This window comes from Tympanuchus pallidicinctus, unplaced genomic scaffold, assembly GCF_026119805.1.
Source record: "Tympanuchus pallidicinctus isolate F22 unplaced genomic scaffold, pur_lepc_1.0 scaffold16, whole genome shotgun sequence".
Taxonomy (NCBI): Eukaryota; Metazoa; Chordata; class Aves; order Galliformes; family Phasianidae; genus Tympanuchus; species Tympanuchus pallidicinctus.
This window is the reverse complement of record NW_026294679.1, coordinates 2960518-2986579: the sequence shown is the minus strand read 5'-3', so window position 1 is coordinate 2986579 and position 26062 is coordinate 2960518. Positions and strand designations below refer to the sequence as shown.

General features: G+C 40.2%; 1 protein-coding gene across 3 annotated transcripts; it reads left to right on the top strand.

Annotated features, from left to right (window-relative positions):
- Positions 1-1890: 1890 nt before the first annotated feature.
- On the top strand, positions 1891-25043 carry EDRF1 (erythroid differentiation regulatory factor 1). 3 transcript variants are annotated; one of them, XM_052676840.1, is made up of 25 exons: positions 1891-2050; positions 2383-2591; positions 3570-3636; positions 4262-4387; positions 4895-5019; positions 5426-5585; positions 6834-6935; positions 7227-7348; positions 8292-8403; positions 9088-9235; positions 9311-9419; positions 9596-9707; positions 11408-11668; positions 12381-12452; positions 12565-12715; positions 14997-15185; positions 16162-16362; positions 16753-16971; positions 17906-18129; positions 18707-18865; positions 19129-19278; positions 20139-20292; positions 20557-20672; positions 21324-21487; positions 24196-25043. In XM_052676840.1, the coding sequence occupies exons 1-25, from the start codon at positions 1985-1987 to the stop codon at positions 24365-24367; spliced, it is 3690 nt and encodes a 1229-aa protein (XP_052532800.1). In that variant the 5' UTR covers positions 1891-1984; the 3' UTR covers positions 24368-25043. The 3 variants fall into 3 exon arrangements, with proteins under 3 accessions (XP_052532800.1, XP_052532801.1, XP_052532802.1); XM_052676841.1 differs by lacking the exon at positions 6834-6935; XM_052676842.1 differs by lacking the exons at positions 1891-2050; positions 2383-2591; positions 3570-3636; ... (2 more) ...; positions 6834-6935; positions 7227-7348 and adding an exon at positions 7403-7609 and having other exon boundaries at positions 5471-5585.
- The last annotated feature ends 1019 nt before the right edge of the window (positions 25044-26062 follow it).

The following is a 26062-nucleotide window of genomic DNA, read 5'->3' as shown; positions in this document are numbered from 1 at the left end:
TTCCTTATAAAAAAGCTGATATCACTAGAGGGATTTTTTTGCCTTCAAGTCTGAGGGCTGGCCTGCAAACATCTATACTACGTAATTGCTCTGCACTGCTGGGCATGGGTAAAGGAGATGAGTAGGGATGAGTCTGTGAAGGAAGTGGGACCGTTGGGCACAAGTCAGGGACAACAGCAGGGACGGGTCTGTGAAGGGATTGAGATGTAGGTGCCCTGCCGTGTGGCAGTGGCTTTGCAACATGGCGATGATCTGCACAGTGGCTGTCCTGAGAAGTCTCAGTGTGTTCTTTCCTGTTCCCAATACAGTCTCGAAGCTGAATGTAGCAGATGTTTTTGTACACAGAAGGTTCTGTAATATATTTCTGAAGAAATGGAGAACAAGCCAAAATGTAAGGCTTCCTTCGCAGAAAGAAAAACTGAGGCAGAGAGAGTAGGGCCTTGCTTGTCTCAAGGAAGGGGTGTAGCCAAGGCCAAAGTCACAAAATGAAGCACAAAACAGGACTTTGCCTCCTGGACCTTGAGAGACTGTCAAGAAGATGACACTGAAATGGCTCCGGCACCGGCCTGCTTTCCAGCATATTGACATTCAAGGATAAAGTGGGTGGGAATCAGATGCTATAGCTGGCAAATGAAATGAGAGAAATTGTGGTACTTGCATTGGTTAAGTATGAATGATTCAGACAGTCACAGCCATTTATTCTAAAGGAAATTACAAAGTTGCTGCAGGAAATCGAGTTCTCCATCTTACTATCAGACACACATAATGATATTTGGGGATACTAGCTGCCTTGCTGCCACTTCTCAAGGCTTTCTTCTAAATGACCTACTTTGTCTCTCTAGGTTTCCACTGAAGTTTTGATAATAACTTAGATAAGAGTGAGATAAGAGTGATACTTTGGATGTTGTTATTAACAATGCCACGCTGTTAGTTACTTTTAAGCACAAAAGCAATCGACTTCTACAATGATTTACAGAGGTGAATGTAAAGTTGGCTTATGAAAAATAAGCTGTTCCATAATGCAATTTTGGTGGAGAAAACAAATAACCAAAGCTGCAAGCACGCTGTGGGATCAATGTCTTCCGAAAGGCTCAGGTGATCGCGTTGTCCTCTCAGCCTTGAGCATAATGAGCTGCACTGACGTCTGCGTGCGCCGGCATCAGCTGGGGGAACTGCAGAGATAAATCACACTGCTTTTCAGACTGAGGAAGTCAGTGACAAAAATGAGAAGGATAATGCAGAATGGGACCAAGAGAACAAAATTACAGTTTGTTCTCAATCCACGTCATTGCAGATTCAGTAACTCCAGGCTCCTCATTGCCAGCTCAGACAAACAGCGCTATGGTTTGAAGCACCTGCAGGCAGCTGTTTTCTTTTACCTGAACAGTAAAGTACCTTTCGCTGCTGTTTTCAAGCGAGAAATTGATAAAGTCGAAAACAAAAAGTTTAAGGAGGAAACATAGAAAGTTCCCACCCTAAAACCACAGAAAGGCTCTAAAGGAATGTAATAATTAAGGTGTTCTCTCTTCAGTTGGTTGTATGCAGGTATTTCCACACAAATTTACCGCATTATTGTTTCTGAGAGGTGTGCTTTGCACTAGTAAACATATGCAAAGCTAGAGAGGTTTCGTTTGGTTTGTAAGAGAAACAAGACTCGCACAACCACGCCGCGAGCGTACAAACGGACACTCAGCACTTCGCGCCCTCAGCCCGCCCTGAGGAACCGCCCGCCCCGCCTCTTTCCCGCCCATCAGCGCCGCGGCCCCGCCCTGCCCTCAGGCCCCGCCCCACGCTTTCCCATTGGCCGACTCCTTTCCTCCCCGCCTTCCGCGCCCCTGGGACTTCACGGGAAAGCGCGCGAGAAGCGCCGGCGCCGTCGTGACGTCACGTAGCGTCACGTGAGAGCGTCACGTGAGGCGCCGCGGGGCGCTGGCGGCCCCCTGACCCCGCCGCTGCCGTTACCGCCGCAGGGAGCGGGCGGAAGATGGCGGAGCTGTGCGGCCTCGGGGCCGCCGCCTCTCTGAGGGGAGACGCGGAGGAGCCCAAGCAGGTGACGGCTGGGGCGCGGCCCGGGGGTTCTGTGGGTTCCCGCACAGGTGCGAGCGCCGCTTTCAGGTGTGAGGGAGGCAGGAAGGCGCTCGTTGTGATTGAGCTGTAATTGTAGGCAGTATTCTCGTCCTTACGTTTAAGTGCGTTTTAATTACCTAAATGATATGCCGTGGATCTGTTTCTCCTTTTAAGTGTGTCAGTTCAAAGCTTTCCGCGTAGTTTAGCGGCGTGTTTTGTTGCTTGTGTCACTCGCCCTGAAAGCGCTTAGCAGGACGGGTCGTCCTGTGCCTTCAGAGCCACAGAAACGCCAACTGATTCCCCTTTGGAAAGCAGGGCTCGGTGCTGTTCCTTGGAGGCAATGAGGTGAAGAGCAGCGCTGTGGTGAAGTATTCCTCGGCCCCACCGCAGGCAGCCTTTGCCTGGCTGCAGGAGAAGACAGACCTGAAGCTGCCTCCTGCAAATTGGTTACGTGAAAGTGCCAAGCTGGGACCTGCGGGCACGACTGTTCTGGGCAACAACAAGAAGAGCACACCGTTCTCGAGGTACCTCCAGCAGGCTCTGTTGGTTTTTTCCAGATCTTTAAGACTAAATCCAATAGAAGGTTGAAGTTCAGTAAAATTTTTCCTGTAATAGCGAGGTATCACTCCTACTTTTCCATCCTCTGTTTCTGCCTTTATGCTGTCTCCTTTGTAAATGATGAATGATGCCCTTCATGCTGAAGGACTTTATTTTTTCGGGTGCGTAATGACAGCTTCCGTGATGCAGCGATGCTGACTTTGTGTCTTTGTGTTCTTCTCAGGCTGGCTGTTAAAGTCAAAATTTATCAAAATTAAACTAGCCTGCTTGAGCTAGCCACTCTGCTTTTGGTAGGGGCTGAAAGTGGTACAAGTGTGGTTTTCTTGGGCAGTCAAGGATCAAGCTTATGGCTGGTCTGGTTCTGTATAAATTGGAACTGGCTAACTAATAGCAGAAAAAAGCTTTGCAGCCATGTCAAAAGTGAACACAAAAAGGAAAACCTGGGGACAAACCCAGAAAGTGGTGTTATCTTTATGCACAGTTGCTTGCAAAACAGTTGAATGAGGTGAGTTCAGAATGTTTAGAAATAAGGGTTTTAAATCCTCTGCTGAGCAGGCAAATTCACAGTAAATCAACTAGTTAGTGAAATTTAGCAGTTTGCTGAGGGTCTTTGTTTAAATAAATCTTCATAATCAAATTTTAGGTGATAAACAGACAACAGCAGGACAACTTGTTTAATACCTATGATTTTTTGGTTTCAACAAATCACAAACTGGTTTATGGCATATTTTGAACTTCAATCTCAACTTTTCCAATAATAGCTTTGGAAAATATTTTTGTCAGAACAGTTCTGTTAACTAGCCTTAGGCCTCATTATATCTAGTAACATGTAGCTAGAGACTAGTTTTTTTAATTCTGAAAAAGCTTTCGGAGTGTTTCCTTGCTTTGCAAGGCAAGTTATTTGATGTCCCTCCACTTAATGACTTGAACTATTTTCTCTGTAGCTTTGGAATGGCATATGACTTCATTGACTCCATTGGAAATGATGTGGATGTTGTGTCTGATTCAGAGGTTTGTGTAACTTTTATCATTCAAACTTATGCCTTGTATAAACCTTACCATAAACTACTGTCCTGTCTCCTGTCGGCTTTGTGTTTATTGAGGGAAAGCAAAGATCTACTGAAACAGCTCTGCATCATTCAGATAAGATGATTCAGAGGAAAGAAGATGGGTATTGTCTTATGTGTTTCTCTTGGACAGATAACTGCTCTGACTTAGAACTCTGTTCAGGTGCCCTCTGGATACCTGACAAATTGTTATTTCTGTGGTGAAGATAAAACTTTCAGCTCCAAACCATAAACTTTTTCTTATTTGCTTTTGGTGGTACTTGGTTATGATGATCCAAGAGATAATGTTTAAATGCAGTACACAGTTTATACTGGTGACTTGGCACCATCATTTGCCATTGATTATTTTTTTTTCTATTACTGCTGTTCACATTCTCATACCTGACCTCAGCAAATGCAGCTTGTTGAGAGATGGTCTTAAAATTTCTGCCTCTATAAGGCTTTATTTTTCTGGCCATGCCTTTCCAATGTTAAGAATGTGTCCTTTGTGTCCAGTTTCCTAAGAATTCTGTCTTACAACGATGTTTAATAATATGGAAAATAATCTCTGTTCTCTTTTCTCCTACAAGAACATTAAAAAACTTCTGAAGATACCTTACAGCAAGTCACATGTGAGCATGGCCGTGCATCGCATTGGGAGGACGCTCTTGTTGGATGAACTGGATATTCAAGAGCTCTTCATGAGATCATCTCAGGTTAACTTTCCTTTTCTGATGTATACTATATGGTCAAAATGCATTCTTTTGAGAGTAGTGTAGTCAGTGAGAAAGCATATATCAAAGTTCCTGAGATCTGTCTGCTAGTACAAATGATCTACACATGAAGATCATGCGAAGCATATGCTGCAGCAATTGGTTTAGTCACAAACTATGACAGAGAATCTGATGTCTTCATGGTGTTGTAGAATTAAAATTCTATGTTTATTTTTTCTGTAACTGCCTCCACATTGCTATGCAACTTTATTCATTTAACTAATTCATTGTTACTGTGCAGTCTCTTACCACATACGTGATTTTTTTTTTAATGAGAAGTTGACTTTGTGGAAATGTAACTCTTTTAGGTGATATCTTTTCAATAATTAACCAACAGTTTAGCATTGGTGTTTATTTTTGATGTTGTAGTTGATAAGTTCATAAGGCAATGAGGTACTTTGCTTAGTTTGCAAGTGCATCTTGATGTTAATTTTATACCATACTGACTAGACAGGGGACTGGACATGGCTGAAGGAGTTTTATCAAAGGCTAATTGATCAGAAGTGGCAAAGAAAAAAGAAGAGTAAAGAGCACTGGTACCAGAAGGCTATCCTTTCCAAATTCTTGTATTACAGGTAACCTTATGTCTGCATGAGTCTTGAATTCTGCACCAACTTCTGACCAGTTTGTTATTTTGAAGTGAATGTTAGAATTTGTCCATCTTAATTACTGCTTTGTCCTTACATGGAGGAATTTGAGAGATAATATCATGAAATCACATGAATGTGTTTTTATTATGAGTTGCTGTACGTAAAAGTGTGAAATTAAGTAGCATAGCTTAACTTCCCTCAGTATTCCTTCTCAAAAATGGATTTTGCTTACGTGCAAAGTATAGCAGTGCCTCCCATGATACAGTAAAACTTGTCCTTGTAGCACTCTTCTAGCATATTAGCTGAGCTGTTCTCTGAGACTGAAGAATCAAAACAAACTTAAAAATTCTATAGAGGATTCTGTATTGTAAACTTGTTGATGTTTTGTCAGCATTAATGGTGATGGAGCTGCTCAGCCTGTTCCTTCCAGTTCAAAACAGCACGAGGAGGGTGCTGTTCCAGGTGAGAGCGATGAAGCAGGAAGGGCCTCCTGGCCAGCTCCTTTTGAAATGCCTTCTTCGTTATCTGAAGATCCAGGTGCTTCTAACCAGGTTGGTGTATTTAAATGGTGTGTTAGTTTTGGTAGGAAGTGCACATATCCCAGATAAAATGTTGTCTGTGTTAGGTTTTCAAAGGTGCTGCCATCATACTCGTTGTGTCACAGAGGCATGAAGAGTTACAGGAACTTGGCAGTGGGTGCATTTCAACTCATGCTGATGTTTCAGTGCTCAGAACTTGGAAAGTGATTTTTCTTATTTAGTATTACAGTGAACAAAAATACATGTTTTTTGAAAGAGAAAGCTTTTGGCTGAGGGTGGTTATCAGTGACTTCACCTGAAAGCAAGCTTGATATTTGGCTGATGTGTGAAGGAACTTATGGTTTTGAGCTGCTTTTTTAAATTACCTCGAAAACTCTATCATGGCCTTGAATTTATTGGTGAAGAGGAAGATAAGAATCTATGAAAATGTTTGCAAAAACGATTAACTAATGTGTACAAATGCTTGCTTTGGGGTAAAACAAATAGAAGGGAGCAATGTCAGTTATACAACAAGCTACTATTAGTGTTAGGCTCTAATCCAGAGTCTCTCTGTGGCTAGTGTTGTTTATGAATATCAATCCTAGTGGTCTTGAAGTAATGCTGTACAGCCATTGATGAAGTTTCAGAGAGGGTGAAAAATACTGTATTTACTCTACAGTCTGGATTACCTTTATTCTGAACAGTGGTGCTAATTAGTATGCCAGATCCCTTGAATAGCTAACTGCTGATGGTTGGTTCTTACCTGTGTTGACCACCAAATCATAATTTCATGTGTGCTGATGCAGTAACATTTTAAAGTGGAGGTATAATTCAGTTCTTGAATGCTCTTAGAAAAAGAGCTACTCCTTTCTCACTTCCTTGAGTGATTACTGCCAAATCACTCTGCAATGAAGCTGTTGTGCATTTGTTAAGGTGTTGGTTCTTATTTATAAATAAGGCATTGAGATGGCAGGTTTATGCTCTGGAGGTTGATAATCTGGTCCTGACTCTTGGGGAATAAAGTGTTCCTGGAAAATCTTCCTTCCTGAAGATAATGAGGTTATAAGAAATGAAGTACAACATTTCTGGGACCAGCTGTAGCAGAAGAGCCATTCTAGTTGCTGACTGGAGGCTTTTATATTTCTATATGTATTTTAATATGGTGGAGGTAAAAGTTCTTGTCTTCTATGCTTTTGTCATTCAGAATAGAAACGTAACTTTTTTCTATGGCCTAAGTTACCTCAGCAGTGGAATCACTCCTTATCCTTGTGCTCTTCACAGGGAAATGTGCCTCTTGAACCCTCATATATAGTGGGGCATGTGGCCTCAGCCCCCAAAGAACAAAACCTGACTACTTTGTTCAGTGACGGGGAAAAAAGTCAGGTATGCTTTATGTCAAATTTGAGCTCAGCCACAACTTCCCCAATTTAATCAGACACTTCAAAATTTGGTCTGAATTGGAGCCAAGAGAGAAACTGAAATCTCCTGTAGAAGTAGCTTTTGTGGCACCTGTGATCTCAGTCCTTTAAGTTAACATGAATGCGTAGCATAGTTCATTTTGTGCTGTCTTTTATTTGCTGCTTTTGCATCTTGCTTTCTCGTAGTTCTGCAGATAGTCACAGAGAAATGTGTTTATACTGGTGATTTATAGACCAATTTTTTCTCTTAATGAAGGGACTTAAAAATGACTTTGTTCGTAACATCTTGTGGACCTTTGAAGATATCCACATGTTGGTAGGATCAAATATGCCTATATTTGGAGGAGGGAGATACCCTGCTGTGAGCTTACGTCTCAGGTGAATTGATTGCGTATGCCAGCCTTTGACTTGTTGCTTTGCTTTCCTGTTTAGCTATCTGCAAGGTTTTGGTTGGCTCTTCGTACTTACATGCAGTTTAAACAATCAAACTTGTGCTTCAGGCTTAAGTGGCAATGGCATTCTAAAATCCTGGAATTCAGGAAGTCCCATAGCTAAGTCCCATGGTCCTCGTGCACTGGAACTTGAGATGTTCTGCTGCTTTTTCCATCTGAATCTTTATTTGAAAGCAGTGAGCCTTTCGTGAGTCTTCAATGTGCATTTGGTGTTAAGATACCATTATTTTAGTCTGTAACTTTTCTGTATTTCTATTGTAATAAAGGATGGCATTCATATTTCTCTTGATGGAATTTTGAATTTCACTAACTGCTTGTTAGGCACTTCATAAGTATTTGAAATTTATTTTACTAGAAATTGTGCTCTGTTTTCTGTTCGTTAGAACTTTGCTGATTACTTGGTTATGGGGCTCTCTGTTCCTGCCTGTGCACTGGCAGAGAATGAGCAAATACTTAAAACTTGTTTGAAGTATTTGTCATCTTAAGATGCATCTAGAAAATAAGTATTTTGCTTTGAAAGGAATTTTGGAAAGTCTAGGAGAAGGCTTGTGCTATAATTAGGTGCTGCCAGTGCTGCCATTCCTTTAGAACTTCAGAATAGCCTTTTAGAACAGCACTTACTATTTTGGTAATAGGGTGACATCTGGATCTTGCTCGAGTTCCAGTGTCACTGTAGGCAAAACCTCAAACTGCTGAGGAAATGTGACTGTATTCCATTGTTTGCCTCTGCAGAATATAACAATTAACCAGTCAGTGTTTCAGTGCCATCCACTAAGGTGACTTAAGTAATTAAGTCCCATTAGTAAACATCACTTGTTTTCTAAAGAGTAAGCAAAGACTTAAATAACACCAGGAATATTTGTTTCTAGGGATAACAACAAGCCAATAAATGTGTTAACAGGAATTGACTATTGGTTGGACAACTTAATATGCAACGTGCCAGAGCTTGTGATGTGCTTTCATGTTAATGGAATTGTTCAGGTAAGCCTGACTGTTTGTGCCTAGTCCATCAACCATTCTGTACCAGAACTGTTGCAGCTGTAAAAGATCTTTCAAGTCTTACTGCTCTGACAAAAAGATTACAAAATCTTCATTGCAAAAAGAGAAATATCTACACAGATAATCTAAATGCAACAGTAATCTAGAAATATCTGTTCTTTTTTTCTTCCTTCCCTGCATGTAAGATTTCCGTTTGCTCAGATGTACCAAGACAAAAAAAAAATGAAAGAATATGGCTGCAGGAATGCACCAGTTTCTTGCATCTTAAAATCTGTAGTGCATGCCTCTTAATTGTCTCAATTAAGAACCAGTTCAAAGGCCTGCAGATACTGGCTGGGTTTTTCACTTGCACTTGGCAGCATACAGTTGCTGACTAAGTTTCATTGATGTTGTAGGTAGATTTTACACTGCTGCTTTTTCATCTTTTGTTCTCCATTTCCTCAGACATGGATTTCTCTTAGCAGTGGATCTTCTTTACAAGCAGGCATAATTTGATAATACCACTCAATAAAAATCTTAAAGTATATCATAGAAAATAACTGAGTTTTGACACTGTATTGTAGTAGTAGATGATTTCTTTAAGCAGATAATAGAGATTCTGATCTGTAGATGTGTGGTAGTGGCAAAAAACCCTCCTGATCTTGTTATAAAATATATTCCTTGCAGAAATATGAAATGATCAAGACTGAAGATATTCCCAATTTGGAGAACTCTAATTTCTCTACCAAAGTGATAAAAGATATTGCTCAAAATATCTTATCTTTTTTGAAATCAAATTGCACCAAAGAGGGACATACGTACTGGTTATTTAAGGGTAAGTAAACTTAGATGAACATAGATCTGTTCTCAGTTTATGTCATGCTGCTTAATAAAAAGTCTTGCCTTTCAGCAAGTGGGAGTGATATAGTAAAACTCTATGACCTAACAACCCTTTGTGAAGAAACAGAAGACAAATACCAAAACCCTTTTACAATGCCAGTGGCAATTCTTCTATACAAGTGAGTTTTTACATAACTTCTGTTGTAACTTGTGTTATTTCTTTGTGCCAACTGCGTTCTCACTAAGTCTTGTAGACCTGTTAAAACATTTGAAAAGCCTACATTTGTAGTGGTCTTGCTTAAAGCTTTTTTCCTTATAGCCCCAAAAATTCACTATTTTTTTTTTAACTACTTAGAGTTGCTTGCAATATGATGCTGAAGAAAAACCAGAACAAGAAACACTATGGCACTATCAGAACATTGCTTCTGAATTGTCTTAAGTTACTGGACAATGGCAGACATCCTCAAGTAAGAGCATTATGTGCTTGTATCTTTGTGTAAAGGCAATGGAGAAGTTTCTTGGTGGTCAGAACCCTTCCTACTTAGGCACCTAAATCCAAAACTTGAAGCCTTAAAGCTATTACTTAATGTTTGTGTAATCATAGAGACATGTGGAGTCAGTAACTTAAGGTGGACCATAAACACTCAACATAGATTGGTTTGGGCTGGAGGGGATCTTTAGAACTCATCTGTGGAATTAGATGATCCTAACTAGTTCCAACTTAAAATTGCTGATTCCAGTTCAAGAGCCAGATGCCTAAAAGCAGGTCACTTTAATGCAGTATGTGGTCTATCATAGTTTGTTTTTCACTGGATCTGACTCAGATTTCCTAGCAGATTTGATGGCAGTGTGACTCATCCCTGAGTCTCAAAATTCCTCTTGGGATACAAAAGTGACAAGACTTCAAGCTTCAAGTAAACTTATGGTAGAAATCTTAAACCTTGATGTAAGGAATGTTTTTTGTTGTTTTTTTTTCTGACATAATTATCAGGTCTGTTTGTTCATTAATAAGCCTTTCTGCTTTCTGCAAACACTAAAAGTGGGAGGCAAAAATGTTTATATAGAATGCATGTATCTATTTCTCATCCTGCTGTACTAATCTGAGGTGTCATTGCAGTGAAGTTCAGTGAAGCAGTCTTGGCCCCACTGTGTTTCAGGTGTTCATGTTCTCTGTCGTGAGGGGGGAGGTAGGAGGTTATGGAGTGAAGTATGCAGGCCTGAGTACTACAGCAGTCTTCAGGAAGAAATTAGTTTGAGCACTGGTACCTTTTGCCTCAAGACTTCTTTCTATATAAAAAGTAAACCTAAGGGTGAGGAAACAGTGCTGGTTTTAGATCACAGAATCTTAGTTCATCACCAGCGTGCCTTGGATTTGTCCTGCTGTGCTGCTATGTGGCTGAATCTTACTGCTGCTATAGGATAGCTTTTAAGTGCCCAATATTCAGTATTTCTTAATTATAAGTGGTCAGGGTTTGAAAATATGTTGATAATATTAAAGCATGCAAATAAATAAACCAAAGCAGCAGGAAGAAATGAAATGCAGACCTCTGAGTGCTTAACTCTGCTGGGGAGAAGTGAAGGTAGGAGCTACTCTGGAAAGCAGATTACATTTTTCTCCCAAACTATAACTAAAACAGAAGAGATGTGAAAAAAGGTTCATAAAATGGCACTCAAAAGAAGAAAAGGGTGATCAACAACTGCCCTTCTTTATGAATGAAAGGAAGGTATGGGATAGGGTGGCCCTATTTCCTAATTCTTACCTTTGTCCTCTTCTGCAAAACAAGAGGCAACGGCCCTGAAAGGGCTGTCTTCTAAAACAAATTTTAGATTGGTGGAAGGCATAAGGGAGGTTGCTCTTTAGAAGCTTGTAGAGGTTTATAATTCGTTTGTAAGGTGGGTAAAAACAAATGTGGGTGAGCTTGACTGCCTGCTTTGTTTGCACGTACAATGGTTAGCTGGCCATCTCCTTTGATTGTTTCTTAAATATTGTTTAAACATTCAGTGCTCAGGCAAGGTGAGAATACAGGCTGTAATTGCAGATTATCAAATATCTGTATGTACTGTTTGCTCCTTATTCTAAGTGCAAGTGTATTGCTGTTGCCTTTCAAAAGAGAATTTTTACATGGAAATGAATCTCTGGTTTTTCTTTTTCTCCTTTTTTGAAAAGATTATTGCTTCAGCAAACTTCATGCTGTCGGAGCTCTTTCAGTTGGATGAGCCTAAAAAAGAAGACAATACAGACTTCCCTATAAATGGCAATTCTGATGAAAGTTACAGTGAAGAAGAGGAAGAAATGCCAGACAGCGATGAGAACGGTTCTTACAGTAACAGTTCTGATCCACCAGATGACAACAAAGCAGTGGCTATAATAAAATCTGTAGGAGAGTTATCAGTACCAGAAAAATACAAGTCTGTTCATCGAATACGGGTAAGTAAAGTTATGGGTTTTTGTTTAAGGAATTTCTTGAATTGATACTGCAAAATTCGGTTACTTGTTAGTTTTGTCATAAGCTGTCATCATGTGCCTGTTCTTCTTTAGTTGTGGCTCTTCATTTTTGCTTTTTTTTCCTCTGCCTCATGCTTCAATCAGCTTTTTCATTAGCTGTTCATAGAATTTGAGGTCCTCTACAAAAAAAAATAATCTGCTGCTGTGACAGGAGTAAGTACTGCTGCTGTGGCCACATTTAAGAACTGTAGATGACCACAAACACAGCCAAAAAAAATCCCAGCCCTAAGCTATTGAGCCCTTCAAAGGTGAAGTGCTGCTTTCACTAAATAGCTCTTGCACTGACTAAATAGCTTTTGGACTGTGGGTCTGCACTGCAAACAGTCTGTGTGTGTTTCTGTAATTACTGTTATGGTGTAGAAATATCTGTTCTTCCTCCTTCTCTTTAAGCTTCCTGAGAGACCAAGTATAGATGTTAAATTAAATCCTGTAGTGATGACCAGGTGTGAATTGCTGTCTGAAACCATGGAAAGAAATACCACGATGCTTTTCAATGTGGAGATCAAATGTTTTGTTATCAAGCTTTTTTTCTTGCACTCTTTTGTTTCTTAGAACCAGTAGTGTTGGTGTTTCGTACTTTGAACTTCTCTTTCTTCTGTCTTTGTTATTTTTCCCTGCTGTGCCCTCAATCAAGCCCAGTTGTGCATTTCCTGTCTGCCATGGTGCTGAAGAACGTTGCAGGCTTGTGCTCAGCTACGTCCTGGAGGTGAGTTCACTATCAGATCTGCAATGGTACTTCAGCAGCTGTACAATTCCTCATGTGTTGTGTGTTTGTGGAGTATGGATTCGAAAGTGAATTGAGGCACTTCTTCTTGCAGGGCTTGAAGTCTGTTGACAGCAGTGTTAAAAAAGAGAGTGACCTTCCTGCTGCTGACCCCAGCACACCAATCCCATTGAAATATGAAGATGAATCCACCAGTGGTGGTCCCGAGTGTCTGGAAAAACAGATGGCCTTATTTTTAGACAAAAGTAAGTGATATTGTTGTGCAAATAAGACCTTTCCAGTACCCTGCAAACTGCTGCCGCTTCATTTTGATTGACAAAACAGTGTACTTGTGTGCTGCTAATTATGCTGTTGTATAAACAAGAGAAAATACACAGCGTAAAAACAAAATTGGAGGCCATAGGCTGTTCCTCTTTAAACATGAATAGTGCATTTGGGGTGTTTTGCATATCAGAGCATCTTTTGTTAGTAAACACATAATGCTACTGTACCTTATTTACCTCTCACGTGATTTCCACAAGGGCTTGGTAGTTTGTGCTTTGGATGTGATGGGAGGAGTGCTGTGAGCTGTTTGTGGGGGGTGTGTTGGGTTTGTTTTTGTGTGTGTGTGTGTGTGTGTGTGTGTGTTTTGTTTTTTTTAATTTGTTTAGTTTTGCAGTCCTCTTTTTTGTGTGATTTGGAAGCTTTGTGAAAGAGCTTTTCACTTCTGACAGATTTCCCCCTTCTGTTTTCTGCTGGATATTACATTTACGAATGCATTACAGTTATAGGCCACATATACCATGAAGTCAAACAGGATTTCAATGTTAATTTTGCCTACAGCTCTAAATTGTGGAAGGAAGCAGGAAAGACAGGTTTACTTTGTTTAGATATTTGAAGACCAGAAGCTTCTATCTACTTCATGTTGCTGTGGAATCATAAAAGGGAATAAGAGGGACTCCTGAAAGTAACAGTGTTCTGCAAGGTGATGAGTCCTTTGTAGGACTTCACTTGTGCAAATATCAGAAAGAAAATAGAGTATATTTTTGCAATTCCTCAGTCTTTCCCATTTCTCCTTTTCTCATTTATATCCTTAAATGAGCAAGATCAGTTTTGAGTTAAGCATCAGAGCAATTAAATGATTATCTTCCCCTTCTATGATTCTCATGAATGTCAGTGAACTGGAGATAACTTAATATTTTCCTAGGTTTTTTTATCAGATACTTGACCACATAATATAATGTCTCTATTAGAAAGCTGCACTGTGTTGAGCTCCCACAAATTCTGCACAGTCCTGTTAATATGGAGTGTGTGATTCGTTTGTATGGAGATCTGCTGCAAAATTGTACTCGGGTCAGCTCAACAAGAACATGTGCTGATTTCAGCTGTAATGCAGCCAGGCTCTGTCTTCTGCCTTTGCTCTTTGGAGCTGATGACACATTGCAGCTGCTTGCTTTTTTATTTAGAAGCACGAGTTTCTTGGAAAGTGTGGGGGATAAATATTGCACAGATTGCAAAAGAGACTTCACTTCATTTCTGGATCTGCACTGCAGTTTGTGAAATAGCAGTGGTGCTACTCATTTGGGTCATAGTGATTGAACTTGGAGAAAAGTAACTCAAGCTTAAGGGAGAAATTTGAGTTTCCCAAGTATGGTTTTTTGTGCTGGTTTTTTTTGTAATGCAGATTCTGGAGTTTCTCTGTATGTTTATGTACGTATTGAAAAGACAAGCACTCCTTGAATTTTTAGTTTGAAAAGAGCCACTTCTGAATGCTATGTGCATGCAGTATATGAGTATTCTGTAGCTTTAGTTCCTTTTATCTTAAAGAAGGTGCAGTTTTTCTAGTACTCAGCAAGGATTGTCAGTTTGCAGGTCAGGTCTTGTAGGTCCAGCTGTAAGCAAAAGCCTCGATTCTGTGTGCTTCTCATAGTGTGTGCTGCTTATTCTGCTTCAACTCTCCTGATCAGGACAACAAAATTCTGTCCTTTGGCCTCAGAACTTCTAACGTGCTTGCATTCCCTAGCTGCTGCTTTCTGCTTCCATAATCACTGCAGCATTGAAGGCAGAACCATGATCTTATGCTGATGATTATCTTGGAACTGGTGTGAGGAAGTCTTTGGTCTTATTTGCAGGAATGATTAGGTTATCCAGTTCCTATAGAGCTGGATAGTTTGAGACAGTTAATACAGAAATAAAACAAATATCGTAAGGATTTGGCAGAACTCATCACAAATGCCTGCTACCAGAAGGAATAGTCTTGGTTGTTGCACCTGCATTTCAGAAGCTGTTGAGAATGTTGGAGTTTAGCTGCATTGACACTGTGCTCTTTGTATTCAGATACAAGGCATTCAGGTGAGATAAGTGGAAAGGTTCCAAATGTTGGGTCCATTTTGTAGATGAAAAACACAGTACTGTGCAAATTGGCATACTCTGGTGTGCAGAGCTGTAATGTGGCTATTTACATTCTGTCTGTCTGCTGGAGTTGGGTCAGACCTCTGGTGTATTTTATGGAAATGAGATTTACTGAGGAGGCTTTGTTTGTTACAGTGGGCTCATTTCAGAAGGATAAGCATTCCAGTCAGTCAGGAATGATTCCTGGATCGTGGCAATATAAAATGAAACTCCAGCTCATTCTGAAATCATCAAAGGCTTATTATGTCCTGTCTGATGCTGCTATGATTCTACAGAAATACGGGAGGGCGTTACGATACATCAAGCTGGCTCTGCAGTGCCACGGTAAGTTACTGGAGTTGTCACCTCTATACTGACACATTTGACAATATCAAATACTTGTATGCATGATTTACCTTAGTGGCATGCAGTGACAAATCATGTGCCTGTGTAATTAGTTAAACTAAGTGTCTAGCTCATCCTTCTGGAGAGAAGGAGGTGATAAGAATAACTCAGTCATCACCATTTGGGTAGAAGGCTCTGACCAATTTGATGTGGTGGGAGAGCTTAGATCACAGACTTGAAATTTCTGAGCACTGAAGCTGGGAGCATTCAGTCCTGGTGGCAACACAGAGATAGCCTTCTGTGTTTTTAGTGCTGTCATTGCAAACAGATGCTGACTTTCTGGGAATACCTGGTGGCTCCCTTCTCATTTAAATGTTCACCCAAAGTATCAGCTGAATTAGATACACCTCTAAAATGAATTACATCCAAGGAAAGCAAGGGGGGTGGAGGCTATTTAGGATATTAAATAATCAGAAAATGGTGTGCTTAGAGCTTTAGTGCTGCTGTTTTGCTTCTGTGTTTGTAAAGTGTGAGTTGGTGGGGTGGTAAAGCCCTCACAAAGCAAGAATGCTTGATCTGTCAAAATCTACACATACAAAGCATTGGTATGTGTAGATTTTCAGTCTTGGGAGGACTTAAATGTAAACTGCAATGCTTGCAAATTTGGTTATTTCAGACTGTATCTGACTGAAGTTAATCCTGAAATGCAGTTTTCCCTGGCTGAAGTTAGAAATCTGACATGAGCATTTGTAATCATCAGAGTTGATGCACATATTTTAGAAAGTAGTCGCTATTCCTAAGCCATCAGCTGTGTAGAATAAGTGTGATTTTAAAACAGGTTGGTGACTCTGTCTGGATACAGGGAATAAATGTGGGAAGTGACATAAAACCAATTACACTGTCAGTCTGTGTCGAAACTTAAGAACTGCGTTTCTCTCCTTCCTTCTCCTTCACCTGTGGGATTCTTTTCTTTTAGACACCTACTGCTGTCTCTCTGCCAGCATGCTTCCTGAGGTGTTGGTATTTCTTTGTCAGTGCTTAACACTTTGTGGAGATATCCAATTAATGCTTGCTCAAAATGCCAACAACAGAGCAGCCTACCTCGAAGAATACAACTACCAGACAAAGGAAGATCAGGAGATACTGCACAGCCTTCATAGAGAATCCAGCTGCCAAGGTATGGCCCAGCTATAACATAACTTGTAATTGTCTGTATGACAGGCATAAGTCACTTTGCTGTGCTTCCTCCAATCCGTGCAGCAGTATCGCTTCTGGAGGAGAATTGTTATGCCTCTTCCTGTTTTAATCAGAGAAAACACCTTGTGACAGACACAATAAGTTATCAAAATATTGTATGATATGCCTGAAGTTGTAGATGAGCTGAAGGCATTAGTTGTTTGTGTCCTGGGTAGATTCTGCTTGGTGTGAGAACTGTGTGGTGGTTCTGATGAGGCTCTTATCCTTGGTCATCTTCCTGGGTGACTTTCTCTGTACGGTCAGAGGCTTGGATTTACTTGGAAATGCTATTTGACATGGAGACCTTCTGTTTTGTTTTTGTTTTTTTTAGTGTTTGCCTGGGCTACTGATTTATCTACAGACTTGGAATGTCAACTTTCTGTCAGCTGCAAATGTTATGAAGCAGCTTATGAAATCTTACTTTTCAGTAACTTGAAGAAGCAAAATCCTGAGCAGCATATACAGGTGCTGAAGAGGATGGGTAATATCAGGAATGAAATTGGAGTATTTTACATGAATCAGGCTGCTGCTGTGCAGTCTGAGAGAGTGGGTAAGCATTCTTGTTTTGCTTGTTACTGTATGCTGTTCCGTTGACCTAGAAAAATGATTATGTTCACTAACTATGAAGGAAGCCTTGACCATTTCTGAATGTTAAGATGACACTTAAGTAACTTTGTAGTAAGTATTGTTTTTTAGAAAAACAGTGCAACTTCAATGTCCATTGTAATAATCTACAGTTGACTACTATGATTTATGCACTGTTTTAATTGAGCCTAAGCTGAATAGTGGAAACCATAGGTGTGGAGAAATACGTTTGAAGTGCATTGAATGCCCAGGAAAGAAAGGGGGGGAGAAAAAAGGCTGTTTTTCTGAATTTAGTGCTTTTCTTTTTTTAAAAAGAATGTCTTGTCTAGAAGCACTGGTTATTAAAGCTAAAACTAAGTTGATGCTGGTGGTTCAGCGTAAGCAGCTCCAGTCTCCTGAATACTTGCTGTGTTTGTCTGATTAATGGTTGAAGAATTGTGGGTTAGATTTTTAGCTTGGTGCCTGTTCCTCATTTCAGTGTTTTAGTAGGACTGCTGTTGAGCCAGAATAACAGCCTTAATGCTGAGTTTTGCTCGTCTGTGAAAATCACTTTTTGTTTCCTTCTCTAAGTTCAAAGAAGCAACTGATATCCTGAATGTTACCCAAAAGGGGGGAAAAGCACTTACTAATTGTATCTACTTTCCTTCTTGGGTGTGCCATGTTATCACAGTTCTTTCTGATGTATGCTATGTACAACAGGATGCTTCGGGTATTAATGGATTTTCATTTGTTTTGCTACTATTTTCCATGAATTTGGCTGCTCAGAGTATTTTACTACATTTAAATTCTAAAAGGGCACCTTTAGAAATCTGTGAGGAAAAACTGGCACAAGAAACAAACGTTTGTTTGATGTCCTTGAAGTGTTTGCATTAATGGAAAGCCTTGTGTTTTAACTTCAGTGAGTAAGAATGTATCAACAACAGAGCAGCAACTGTGGAAGAAAAGCTTCTCTTGCTTTGAAAAAGGCATTCAGAACTTTGAGGCAATTGATGATGCCACCAATGCTGCTCTCCTTCTGTGCAACACAGGAAGGCTCATGCGAATTTGTGCTCAAGCTCACTGTGCAGCTGAAGGTGACTTCAAAAGAGAATTTTCTCCAGAAGAAGCCCTTTATTATAATAAGGTAACACTCCACTTTTTACAATGGCCCACACCCTGTTCTGTCTTTTGACACAAAATTTGCATAAACAGCGTAGAATCCCTTAAATAATGAAGATGCTGGGATGGAGAAGTTGATTTATGTAGATACAGCAGTTGGCAAGATTGATAAGGGACTGTGGAACTTCTGGCTTCGTGCTAATTAAGTGTAATGGAAAGAAAGTATGGCACACCTGAATGCTTCCTTTTGAGTGTGTAAAAATAAGTCAAGTAGCTAGCACTGAACTTTTGCCCCAAAGTAATGGTTTTCAATCATGTTCATTATGTAGAATAAAGCAGATGCTTAGAATTGGTGCTTTCTTCTGTTAGTACATTTGGGGAATAAAAAGTTACCTAGGGCAGTGTGTCCTTTGGAACTTTGTCTTATTCTGATGGGTAAGTCAAGACTAAAATTCTAATCAGAATGAGTACAAGAAAAATATTGGTGAAGGAGCAAAGGTATTTTGAAACGCTCCCTTTCAGCACAAGTAAAAATAAATGAATTTTTAGTAGTTTATGAATGTATAGTTACTGCTTATATATATATATTTTATGATCTGTAGGCTATTGACTACTATCTGAAAGCACTGAGATCTCTTGGCAAGAGAGAGATGCATCCAGCTGTTTGGGATTCTGTGAACTGGGAGCTGTCTACCACTTATTTCACTATGGCAACTCTACAGCAGGATTATGCTCCGTTATCTAGGAAGGCTCAGGAACAGGTAATGGAGAGGATTTGTGGCATCTACTAAAATAAGCTGTTTTCTTGAAAAATGGACCTGCAAGCCAAGATGATATTGGAACAGTTCATATAAAATCTTTGTAATCTAATGAAAGTTTAAAGTAGCTGTTGCAAATCACAGAATGGTTAGTTATATAAAGATTTTTCAGTCTTCTATTGTGAAAACACGTTTAACCCTTCCGAGTCCGCGTGAAGTGATTACTTTCAACCTGGAACACCACTGCATGGTTTTCTTCCTTGTAGATAGAGAAGGAGGTCAGTGAAGCCATGATGAAGTCTTTGAAGTACTGTGATGTTGATACGGTGTCTCCACGGCAGCCTCTCTGCCAGTATCGTGCTGCAACCATCCACCACAGACTTGCTTCCATGTACCACAGTTGCCTCAGAAACCAGGTGCTAACACAAACTGTTTGGTTTTTCTGTATAGGTTCCATGTTTAACATGTAATACTTGTAAAGGCTGAAATTTATCCTCTTAACTGTAGTTGGAATATGTTTATTTAAAGTGACTTAACTGGGAAATGTGAGCTGACTTGTATTTAAGTCAGTGTGAAGTGCAGTTACTTGTGCATAGAATAGTTCATTTGGAAGAGATCTTCAGAGGTCTAGTCCACCTGCCTGAGATCTTCAGGGCTAGGTGTAAGTTAAAGTGCAGCTGTTAAGGGCACTGTCCAAATGTCTCTTGAACACTGACGTGCATAGAGCATCAGCCACCTCTTCAGGAAGGCTTTTTTAGTGTTTGTCCACCTTCAAGGTAAGGATTATTTTCCTAAAATCCAGTTGGAACTTCCATGGTGCAGCTTTGTATCATTCCTGTGCATCAGCATTGTCCTTTACAGGCTTTATGGTTCAGTCTGTTCCAGGTAGTTCCACATACTCATATTGATGATAAATACTTCGTTTGACTTTGCTTTTAAGTGACTCTCCTGATACTCCTGCTAACATTCTATTGGAGGCTGTCTGATAATGATTAATTAATGCTTGAGTGTAGACTTGCATGTTGCTTCTTGGGGTGTGTTGGGGGTGGTTTCTGGTTCTGCTTAACATGAATTTGTTTATGTTATCATTGAAGTTCCTGTATATTCATAGCTAGGGTAGTGATGGATTCTGTGAGGTTTTGTTGAATCATTTTGAGGTGAGATGAAGAACCATTTTTTGTACCTCTTGTTTTCCATAAGCATTTTTTTTTCTGGTGGATGCTTTCAGAACATATTAATTGTCTGGCATTTACTCTGTACCCTGCTCTGAGACCAGGTTGGTGATGAGCACTTGAGGAAACAACATCGCATACTTGCTGATCTTCATTACAGTAAAGCAGTAAGACTGTTTCAGCTCTTGAAGGATGCACCCTGTGAGCTCCTCCGTGTGCAATTGGAAAGAGTGGCATTTGCAGAATTCCAGATGGCAAGTAAGTCTGTCTTCCTGCAATAGTCTTCTAAAATGCTGTTAAATGTTTTATTTCCTCTCAAAATAAATTTGTTTGAGTAGGAGTAACACGCTTCTCAGAATGCAGTCCCCTTTGGAAGAAGAAAGGTATTTTTATCACAGTGTTCCTCAGTTGCCTAGGGTGTAGACACTTCATGTCAACTCCTGAAATCACTGGGTGGAGATAGAAGTGCAATCCAGAATGAGTTGTTAATAGTGTCCTTGATTATTTTTTTTCCCTTCTCAGGTCAGAACAGCAGTGCTGGGAAGTTAAAGACATTGTTTGGGGCCCTGGATATAATGGCTAAAACCAAGTGTGCGTTCCAGCTTATCAGAAAAGAGCTTGCAGCAGAGAGTGAGCAGGTAAATGAAAATCAAGCTCTTTGATTGCTCCCACAAATCTTGTGCATTCATGTAAGAGCAGTCAGTTGGCAGTTAAGTTATTGCTTGTCTACTTCCCAGTCAACTTAGTTAAATTGTACAGAAATGGAACCTTCTGCAATTCACTTCCAGCCTTTATGGTGGAAGTGGATGAAAAAACATGATCTAGAACTTGCCTTTCTCTGAGTGGTGTCAAAAGTTCCACCTCTTCCCCCAGCACTTCAGAATTAGACAATTCTTGAAGAAATTTTTTTTTGATGCTCAGATCTCTGTATTCAGAGCCTTTTTGTCCCTCTTTATTAAAAGAGGGACATTTGTATAATGCTGCTGAAATGTATAAAAAATTCTAACAGCTTGAGCAACAGATTGTCTATTCAAGTCTCTGTTTTCCTGTTTTTTATGATTAAATATCCCAGTGCATAGATTTAACATAAGCACTTGTCAGATCTTGTGTGCAGTGTGACTACAAAGTAATTACTGAGGCCTCATAACCATGAAGTCACAGTGATTGGGATGTTGGTGCCACTCCTGTGAAGAGTAAGCTAACCTGCAAAGCCTGGTCATCTGACCTGAGTCCCATTCTGCTAATTGTGGAGTCAAGTGACACGTTTTCCTGTGTTTTTCTTTTTGTAGATAAGCAAGGGTGAGAGTAATGCTGAGAGTATATCACCTAATGAGTCCTCCACTGCCCTTAACAAGGAAGAAGTAGTGAAACTGCTTAGTATTTTTGAGTCTAGAATGTCATTCCTTCTCCTCCAATCTATTAAATTGTTAACTTCAATGAAGAAGAAAACTGGGTAAGCTAAACCTTGATATGCATATGTGTGATTTGGATATGTAAATCTGTGCAAACTGTGTACTCTTATGAGTGCAAGGATGTGTGATGTTTATTCCTTTCTGGAGCAGACTTCTGTGTGGAGGAGTTGGGGTGTCCATTGGTGGTCTGAAGCTGGTGGTTTTTAGGTGTAATTGAGGGAGTGACCTTCACTTTGTGGCAGTTTTTTTCTCATATTTGCTGACAGGATTCCAGGACTGAGTGGACAAAATTGCACTATTTCTTTTCAAATAAGAAATAAGCTTGTAATAGTTATCTGAGAAGCACAATACAGTGCTCTGTGGTAGCTAGCTTATCCTTCACAGAATATACTTTCATGGGCATCAGTTGAACAGAATGGCTTGACTTGTACTGCTGTAACCAGCTGTTATACTTGTCACTGTGCTGACTCTATTTAGACACTAATTTAAAATGTAATTGTTCACTATGTTAAGGATCCTTTGTTTTATTCGCATCAGTCTTCATCTGTGACAGGACACTGGAAAGTTAGTGGGGGGGAAAACTGCTGTGTACTACTGGTGATTAGATCTATCTTGATAATAAAATGTGCTAGTGACAGCATAGGTAAGCACAAACAGTTCTCAGTATAAACATAGGCACACCAGTAGTGCTGTAAGCAGAAGGATGTAAATGGGGAAGATGCCTGTTGGCATTAGCTTTCTAATGCCTGATGGAGTGAGCTAAGAAGCAGTCTTCTGTCTTGCTACTGCTGTGATCTGCTGTGACAGTCTTAATTCCTTATGTTGCTGTTCTTTCAATTGGTTAAATATGAACGTGTTTGTTGTTTTTAGGATCCAGAGAACACTCCCCCCTCACCCACATAATAGCAGATATAGTGATTGTAGAGGTTACAGTGGCATACAGTTGTTTTTTCCATTATGACAAAGTTAATCTATGAAAATGAGGCATTAGAGAATTTTTGGCAGTTGTTGTTTGTCACTTTGAAGCAGTGCTGATGCTAACTGCTGTTTTGCAGGAAGTTGTGAAATGGAATAGTCTTGCACAGTAAGTTGCTTGCTGGTAGGAGCCTGCTAAGTGGGAAATGAGACTGAAAGAAAGCCTGTGTGCCTTTCTAGCAGTGGTTTGGGTACGTAGTTAGGTGTATTCGCTTACAGAAAAGCTCCCACAAGGTGGCAGTCTGAATATGTAAAAAGCAAAGGATTGAAGTACAACTCGTATGTAACCATGCAGCTGCCCCAAGGAACTGACTCAGCTATTCTCATCGTTTGGTGATCTGGCTAAGTGTTGTGACAAATGCTTCTCATGGAGTCTCTCGTGAATGATGTTTCCTGCTGAAGTTTTCACATAGGGAACAGGTTACACTGAGGTGAAATGGGAGTGCTGCTGTTGCATCTTACACTTCTTTAAACAGTGGTGGATTGAGGCTCAGCTTAGCACTGTCTTCTGCTTAACCTTTTGTTAAACCTTTCTGGTACCTTGTGTAAGTGGTGTGTGTGTGCCTCCTTAGTTCTGCTTTACAGAAAGAGAAAATGTCTGTCTTCTGTTTTAGTAACAGGCAGACTGAAAAGGGAGGAAATGAGCACCCACAGATGCTCTTGGAGGGCCTTAGATGTGCTTTGGCAGAGAGCAGAACGCGTGGGAAAAACTGATGGTTGATAGTGAAACTTGCAGGCTAGCAATAAAACTGAATGAAATCAGTTTTACCTTCCAGAAGTTAAATGCATAAGAGCAACTGAACTGGGCTGTGTAAATCAGGGGAAAAAGTAATTGAAATTAATACTTTGCTCTGGGAATTCTTGTAACTTATCCTGGAAATACTTTGCATTTCAGTGGCTTTTTATTGACTACCTGTTCTGCTTTATAATTAAATCTGGTTTCTGCCAGATGTCATAAATTTAATTTGCTTTACCTTTTTTGTGACTCCCTGAGTATTCACAATTAACCTGACTGCTGCTTGCACGCATGCACACTTGATTTAATTGTAATGCTAATAGCAGCATTTCCTTTTATTTTCCTGATTCCAGTCATTTATTTATTAGTCTTGGATGTTAAATGTAGGGTGGCAGTGCTGAAGTAATAGGCTAGCTCTTGTTTGATAAATTATTTTCAGTGATGTCTGTTAAATGGAGAAAACTGATGGGACATTAAACTGCAGACTGGCAAAAAGCTCTTCTGTGTAAAGCTATTGGCATGGAAAAGTCTCTAAAGTACAGAAATAATTTAGGTGTCTGGAACTTAAGAAAAGGGTGGTAAAGCCATGGACTTCAGACTTGAACAGGGAAATGTCCGTAGTGGGTAAGCAGGGCTGGGCTGTGGCAAATACAGCAGCAGGCAACTGACCAGGGGCAAATAGCAGCTCAAGGACAGTCAGGTGTCTGCTGGCTTTTAGCCAGATCAGATGAGACAAACTCTGACAAAAGTACAGGGGTTTGGCACAGAGGCACTGACTGGAGGGTTTACAATGTGAAGCTAATAAAATGGCCAGACTGAAGATATTTGGAACTCCTTATCCTTCCTGCAGTAGGAGCAGAGGCTCTGACTGCAGTGCTGTGAAATGCCAGGAAATGGCAGCGAAAGAAGACTGAACAAATCAAAGCATCAGCTATGTGGTTTCAAAGAAACGATGTTATTATTTGATAATTGTTTTGATAATTTGTGGAATAAAAATATTGTGGTCAGGTTAACAGCTTTTATTTGTTTCCTTTTTAGGGGTGTTAACGAAGAAGAAGTCACTCTTAAAACAAACAAGCAAGTTTACTCTCTTCTGTTGCGTGCAACTGCTAACAAAAGCATGACCCTGCTGGAGAGAATAGAGGTAATCTTAAACCTGCTGGAGCAGCTGTCTCAGAATAGTGAAGCCAGTAGTGGTGGAATTCAGTGACTTAAGTGCTGCAGAAGAGCAGAAACAGTGCCTTGTGAATGCATGGGATCAGTGGTATTTTTTTTCCCATGTGATATTTGGATTTATCAAAGGTGATAAGCATATACTGCCTATGGGGTTAACACAGTACACCTGGGAAAGAGTAGGAATTCCCTGTGAACCTGTGATAACTCTGGCATTGTTTGGTTATTAGCGTTTCTTTGTTTGAAATGCAGAGTTTGGGTTGTGGATACAAACTGAACATATATTTTCTTTTATCTTGGAGAAAAGCACAATTTTTCTCTTAAAGGTAATGGGCTTTGCAGCAATGCAAATATTTTGAATAGAAATATAACCTCACAGTTGTTTGGTATTTAATGAGATAGACTTTGTGAGCAAAGCTTTATTGGAATACTTCAACCAGTAACGTGAAAAAAAGCAGTGCAAGGAGATTTCTGTTGAGTGTGTGGATACATTTCTCTCATTACAGTCACTTTTCTGCACAAAATGTGTGCCTTCCTTGCTTTGATGCAAGGTTCTTGCATTTGCCATTGCTGGTATTTCGTTTGCAACAGGAGGGGAATGATCTTAGGTGTGTTGGAATTGATCCGGAATAGTGTTATCTTTTTCAGACTTGAAACTGTGAATAAAAGCATATTTTTAAATAAATATTTATTAAATAAACCTATGAATTGTACTGCATTGTTTGTTGTGCTTCTATATCAGTGAGGTAAACTTCAGAGCTAGAACCATTTGAGAAACACTAGGAGTTAGGAAAAAAACCCTATAAATGCTGCATTTTTTTCCTCTTGTAAATGAGAAGCATAACTCATAGGAGGTGGTAGAAACTGTAATTGTCAGTTAAACATATTACCAGTTTTTGTGTGTGTTATGTGTAAGCCCCCCCCCACTCAGACACATACTGAATTAAACACTTAAGCTGTTTGGAGGCAGTGATTCTTAATGCCAGTGTCATATGCAAGATAAGGGTTTGTGGTGGCTTTTGTATGGGGCGTGTTGTTTTCACCCAGGGGGGAAAAAACTTACAGAAACCTTTAGCCTAACAATATTGGTGTGGTTTTACATTTGTATCTTTGAGTCTGTTTTCAGGAGAAAGCTGAGCTTTCAGATGAAGCACAAAGCCTGAAAGAAGAAATATGCCTTGTGAAGGGGTGAAAAATGAGAGGCTTAGCGTGTGTCTCATTTCTGCTGCTTCTGCTTTTGAATGAGTTGTATGAAATGGCACAGTAGGTGCTTGGGTTCTGGTGTCTTCCCCTGCTTTTCACCTGGGGCCTGACTATATCTACCACACCTTGTGCTGTCCTCGCTTCTCCTGAGCTGAAAGCTGCAGGGAATTGAACAGCAGGTTTCTGAAGCAAGGTAAAAAAGCACTGTGCTTGAAATTGGTATTGTCAGGAAATTTGGCAGTGGTGGAGGGGTGTGAGAAGTGTGTTCATGACAATCTTTTCTTCAGAGCTGAGGGGTAACTGAGCAAGACTGCTGAGATCAGTGACTCTTTGGTGCAGAGAGCAGAAGGATATGGTTTTGGCCAGAGGATTTCCTATGGAGCTGGCCGTGGCAGGTTCCTGCTAAGGGGGAGTCCTGCTGAAACCCTCTGGATCTGATAAAGCAGGCTGTCTCAGTGCAGTTTGCACTTCCAGAGGACAAGTCCAAAAGGTCTGTCCGAGAGAACAGTGTAAGACTAGAATGTACTGA

What these genes read in the sequence shown, in the direction of transcription:
- EDRF1 (XM_052676840.1), top strand. Translation starts at nt 1,985, where the DNA reads ATGGCGGAGCTGTGCGGCCTCGGGGCCGCCGCCTCTCTGAGGGGAGAC. An exon ending in AGTCTGTTCATCGAATACGG is followed by an intron (nt 11,669 to 12,380) that starts GTAAGTAAAGTT and finishes CCCTCAATCAAG; the next exon opens with CCCAGTTGTGCATTTCCTGT. An exon ending in TGCAGAATTCCAGATGGCAA is followed by an intron (nt 20,293 to 20,556) that starts GTAAGTCTGTCT and finishes TTCCCTTCTCAG; the next exon opens with GTCAGAACAGCAGTGCTGGG.